Below are 5,712 nucleotides of genomic sequence, written 5' to 3'. Positions count from 1 at the left end.
ACCCTGGAGCCGGCCAATGACTCCGGGCTTAGGAAGAGCAGTGGGAGGGCCTCCTTCCTCAGCAGGCTGCAGGGTGTGGGGGGGACCCTGCTGAGACCCCAGGGCTAACTGCGCTGATTAACATGTATGTGATTCCAGTGTGCCAACTAGAAAGGCAAGGCCAGTTTTATTTGGCTACGCACTACTGTGAAATAGTACCTTTTGGGGCTTTGGCCTAGTTTCCCCTGGACAGCCTCCTGCGCTTTCTTGAGGCTACTGCTTCCTGCCCTCGCAGACACTGAAGAGTAGGGCAGCTTTTTTCCTTTCAAAGGAGAAACCCTTTCTGAGCCCCATTTTTCATCATATGGTAAGAAACACTGTAAATAATTGAGGTGATCCATCAAGAGACCCATTCTTGATAATGAAAAATCACATAACTCAGTAAAAGTCAATTAAAAACCACAAACTTCAGAACCTTTTGCTCAGTGAAGATTTATTGTCATAGAAGGCATCTAATACAATAGGTATTAGGGATTCAAAATTCTTAAAAGTTCTAAAAATGCAGTTAAAGCTTGACAATAAAGTTGAGTAGGATTTATACAATAGCAGAGTATATGAGTTCTTTGAAATGAAAAGGTATTTTTTTTTTCTTTCCAGCTTTACCATAAGATGTTTGAGATGTGAGGATTTTATAACAACCTTAGAAGCAATGTCCACTGTGTGGGGTATTTACTTTCTTTCCAGGATTTCAAATGACTCTTACTCTTTGGTTGTGCCTATACAATGAAAGTCTACAAATTAAGAAAAGTCAGGAGTTTTTCCTTTGTTAAACTAAATATATGAATAACTAGAACTACCTAGATAAGAGCCAAAATGTTTTTTATTATCTGGTTGTTTGGTTAGGACACAGCCAGCATTTTAATAGAATGCACTATCTTATACAACTGTATATAGTGTTTTTTGTTATTTCATTAACAAAGACTTTGTTTCTTTGGAGACGTCCAATGCTGCTTGAGTAGCCAAGGGGAAAATGTCAAGTCTCTGAAATATTATATCTAGAACACTTTCCTTTCTTTTAGTGTTTTTTAATGCCCAAATACAAATTCAAATTGCAACCTCTATGTTCAACGCCCCCTCCCCCAATCTGTCTATTTGTTTTGAGACTTAGCGACCACCAGTATGAGTTTCAAACTCTGCTCAAAGGCTTAGGTAGGGTTCAGCAGCCGGGCATGATAAACACTCAACTCCAACATTGCACATGTGACATGCTTCCTACTGAAATTAAACTGCCAAATAAAAAGGAGGAATTGTGCCCTTCTTAATAACAAAGAATGCAATCGTTAGAATTCTTTAGATTTGGAATTCCAGCAGTGTGCTAGTTGTTTTCCTCTTGATGTGTGACAAGAATGAATAATATAAAAAATAAACATAAATCTCACCTAAACAAGCAGTCCTTCGATTTCATAAGGTTCAACATCAAATATATCAAATTCTAAAAATACCCAAGACCAGGAAAATATCAGAGCCGAGGGGGAAACATGCTCGGAGTGGACAGATTTTTAAACCCTCTGAATGGGTTTTAACCTCCTAGCACTGATTGCGTTCATTTCTGCAGAGACACTACCACTTCAGCTACTAGGGACTATGATGTTTCATATTCATATAAATATTTGACTTTGACCTCATAAAAAGTCCCTTGGGTCTATAATACTTTTATTCTTGTATAATCTGAAACAAATCCTTTCCTTTTAAAAATCAAACAGACCACGTTACACACACAGTTGACTATTTACAAAGCACCCAATTAAATCCTACTTAATTCTCTCACTCTAACAATTCCATCTAACTGGTGTGTAGAGCACCCATCACATTAAATGCGTAATGTTCTCAAACCCTGACGGGCCTATCTAACCTAAAAAATAATACCTTCCTTGAGGAGAAGGGCCTTAAAAATAAGTTTTAAGGTTTTAAAGAAATGAGACCAGAAATCACAGTACAAGACGGATAAATCTACTTTAATTTTCACATGTAAAAGTTACACATCACAAGAGATTGGACAGTAGCTTTGCGGTAACTGACATAGCTATAGTGAAAATCATTTTTATAAAAAAATAATCTAGATGCGGTCATCAGAATTTTTGGTCTACTTAAGTGAATGTTTGAAGATCGACTTTTATCCCTGCTTGAAGGATTTGCCTTTTTTTTTCTCTCCCACTGTTAATACTCTTTGGAGGAAGGAAAGCAGAAAATGATCATTTCCAAGAGTGTGTCCTTTGGTAGCAAGCAGAGAACATTTTTCATTTCTGAGTTAAATAATCTGTACAGATATGAAACTTCATGACATTATGCTTTAGTGTAAAATGAAGAGTGACAAGCAATTTTTTTTTCACTTTGATAAAACATTTTGTAAACTCCTTAAGGATCCAAGCATTTCCCATCCTATATGTAGAATCATTCAGAATCCATTTTGACCTCAGTTAAAAAAAAAAAAAAAAACACAAAAACTTACTCTTTATATATTACACTATAAAACCCTGTACTTAAAAGTTGATAAGGTATATTTTCAACATGTACACTTCAAATACAAAGATTTCAATGTAGGTTAAAGAAAACACATTTTAATGGACTCAGAACATGTTTATTTTGTGATTAAACATCTCATGCAGTCATGCGAGACCACTACCTATAACTGCTACTTCAGAGTCTTCCATACTGGGCAAAACAAAAAACAATTAAAAGCCAGGCCAAACAGAAAAGACATTCAAGACATCAAGAGCTCTTCAACTGAGCTGAAAAATCATTTTCCAAAAGAAATATTCCCACAGATTAAAAAAAAACACACACATAATATTTACAAAAAATATTTAATTAAAAATATCTTATAATTACAGTAGTCTATTAAAGCATATACTTTCTCACACTTATAGAACATCTCTATATATACATGGTATGAAATGTCACTCGGTTATCTATACAATATGTAACATTCTTGCAGGGAAAGGAAAGTTCCCTGCCCCGTTATAATCATCTATTTTAAACAATAGATGTAAAAAAAAAAATATATCTACAATGCTCTGGGGTATATTAGTAAAGCTTCAAAACAAAAATTGAGCTCCTTGGTCACAAAGTAGCCTTCTAAAGTCGGATTTACTCTGGATCATCTATTTATCAGTCCTGTCACACTTAAAAGAGTTTAACTGCACCTCCAAAAACCACAGAAATGTACAATTCACAGCGGTTATAAATGAAGAGACAAAAGAGAATATGTATGTAGTATGTTTATGGACGTGCAAAAAAAAAATGAAAGTTTTATTTTCTTTCCTGTCCCTCTCTTGGAATGACGAGTGAAACGCTTCTACATTTGCTGATGTGTTTTCCTGTCCTCCGTGGCTTGGCTCTAACTTCTGCTCTTCCCCCTCCCTCTCTAGAGCTCCTGGCTGGGGCTCAGGCGGCCGCACACCTGTGGAGGAGGAATGAATAGAGGGGTGTGTGAACCTTCCCGCTGCAGACTTGCTGGCGCCACCGACAAACTCAAGACGTGCTCGATCAACAACCCAAACAAACCGCCAGGTCAGACACCACCCGCAGCCCTCGGCCGGCGCGGCGCCCGGGAGGCAGCGCGGGCCTCTGGGAGCCCGGAGCGCGGACCTGCCCGCGCCCCCTCTTTACGGGTGTCCGGCGGCGCGGGGGAGCCGGGGAGCCGTCCACGCCCCCGAGGGTGCCTCCCCTAGAGGTGCCGAGAGGACGGGGCGAGCCCGCCGGTCACCGGAGAGGCCCGGGGACGCCGGGGAGGAGAGCTGGCTGGTGTCCCTTCAGAGGGCAGCCCGGTTCTAAAGCGACGTGAGGTCCGCCGGCCAACTGGGTGGCGGGGAGGGTTCGCTTCCTCGCGAGTTTACACTCAGAAACGCCGCGGGCCAAGAACAGCGCGGGGCCTGGCCCCGGAAGCCCCCGGGGAAGGGCGTCTCTGGTGACCTGCCACCCGAGACGGGAAAGGCGCGCTCACCTGGACAGCGCGGCTCAGCGGCACAGAATGCTGTCGCCCGGCTTGTTCACCGATCCGGCCTGGAACAGCAACCGAACACCAAGGGAAAGGTTAGCAGGCGTAGACGACGCTCTCGCCACGGTCCTGGGCGTCCTCGGACACCGAGCTGGCGCGCTGAGCCCCCACCCAGTCTGCAGCCGGGGGGACCCCTCCGCCGGATGACAGCACAGGGGTCGCGCAGCCCGAGTCCGGCCCCGCGCGCTCTCCCCGATCCGCGCTTATCCGGCCAGCCGGCAGCGGGCGGCCCAGGTGCCTGGAGAAGGGGCTGGGGACTGTCATTCTCGGCCGGCCCCCACTCCGAAGAGAGGGAACGCCCGCTTCCCGCCACCCGGCCGCCACCCTCCTGCACCCCCTGTGGCGTTGGCCCCAGCCGCCACCGGGCCTCTCACCGGGTCGGTATTGAGCGCCGTGAGCGGGGTCCGCGGCGGCGCGGTGGGACAAGATCCGGCCGGGTGGTGCGGCGGCGCGGGCGGTGGTGGCTGCCTCAGCAGAGCCGGGTGCGTCTCCAGCGCCAGCTGCAGGTCCAGGATGTAGTCGATAACGTGCTGCAGGATCTCCACTTTGCTGACTTTCTTGTTGGGCGGGATGGTGGGCACCAGCCTCCGCAGGCGACTGTAGCAGTCGTTCATATCGCACTGCAGGCACAGCGCCGGCTCGTCGGCCGCCGCCTCGGCTGCCTTGCAGCGCGCTGCCGCCGCCGCAGCGGCCGCGGCGGCCGAGCCTCCCAGGCTGTGGCCGTGTTCGGCCAGACAGCGCAGCGCCAGCTCCCCGCCGCCGCAGCCCGACGGCGCCTTGCGGCCCGAAGGGCGCACCGGGCTCACCGCCTTCATCGCGCGCGCCCTGCGCCCTGCGCGAAAGGACTGGCTGGGGCGAGCGAGGGAGGTCGGCAAGCTCCGCTTGGCCCCCGCCTGCGGCCGGCTCCTCTCCCCTTGCCTTCGCGCCTGGCGCGCTCGGGGCTCCCGGCGATCCCGAGCCCAACAATTGATGGAAAGGTCGCTCAGGTTTTGCGACGGGAATCGCTGCTCAGTGGGCGACACTCGGCCCGAACCAAAAGGCAAGAAAAATCGGAAGTACCAGTCGAAAAGTAGCCCACCCGGGCCCCCTTGTTACTCCCTTCGGAGCTGCGACTCAGCCGGACCGCCGTCGCCGCCGCCGCGCTCCCCTAGCCCGAGAGCTCCCCACTCCCGGCACCGACTCACTACCGCGCCTCCTCCACTGCGCTCTCCCCCAGCCGCCAGCGCAGCTGTATTTATAGAGCCGCGCGCCCCGGGGGCGGGGCCAGCGCGCGGGCCGGGTCGCTGCGCGAGCGGAGCGGAGCTGGGCCCCGCGCGCAGGCGGGTGCGCGGAGGGAGGTGGCTAGGGTGGGGGCTTCGGGCGGTGCTAGGAGGCGGGGAGCCGGGCCACCCGAGCGGCGGGAGGGGTGCGGAGTCGGGAGTGGCCAGCCAATCAGGAGGGCAGTGCCACCTCAGGGAATGACGCTCGGGCCAATGGGAAGGGCACTCCATTCCGTCAACGCCGTGGGTCGGGGCTCTGAGAAGAGAGAGCAGGGTGGGAGTCGGGCCAGGCTGGTGTGTGCCCAGGGGAGGGGAGACGCCAGAGAAGTTCCTGCGAAGAACTGCGGGAATGTGCGGCTGGAATTCACTCTCCTCCCGCCTGGGCTGCCGAGGGAGCGCTGGGCCCTGCTCGCGGGT

At 50.1% G+C, this 5,712-nt stretch overlaps 1 protein-coding gene across 1 annotated transcript; it reads right to left on the bottom strand.

The window, feature by feature from the left end:
• Positions 1–1,973: 1,973 nt before the first annotated feature.
• Positions 1,974–5,231, bottom strand: Id4 (inhibitor of DNA binding 4). The gene is made up of 3 exons (XM_076857916.1): positions 4,411–5,231; positions 3,983–4,041; positions 1,974–3,439 (listed from the first exon to the last, which is right to left on the bottom strand). Exons 1-2 carry the CDS (start codon positions 4,849–4,851, stop codon positions 3,997–3,999), a joined length of 486 nt encoding a protein of 161 aa, XP_076714031.1. The 5' UTR covers positions 4,852–5,231; the 3' UTR covers positions 1,974–3,439; positions 3,983–3,996.
• Positions 5,232–5,712: the final 481 nt, after the last annotated feature.

The sequence above is a fragment of the Callospermophilus lateralis genome, chromosome 6, assembly GCF_048772815.1.
Source record: "Callospermophilus lateralis isolate mCalLat2 chromosome 6, mCalLat2.hap1, whole genome shotgun sequence".
Lineage (NCBI taxonomy): Eukaryota > Metazoa > Chordata > Mammalia > Rodentia > Sciuridae > Callospermophilus > Callospermophilus lateralis.
Note: the sequence above shows the minus strand (reverse complement) of the source record. Positions and strands in the feature narration are given on the sequence as shown.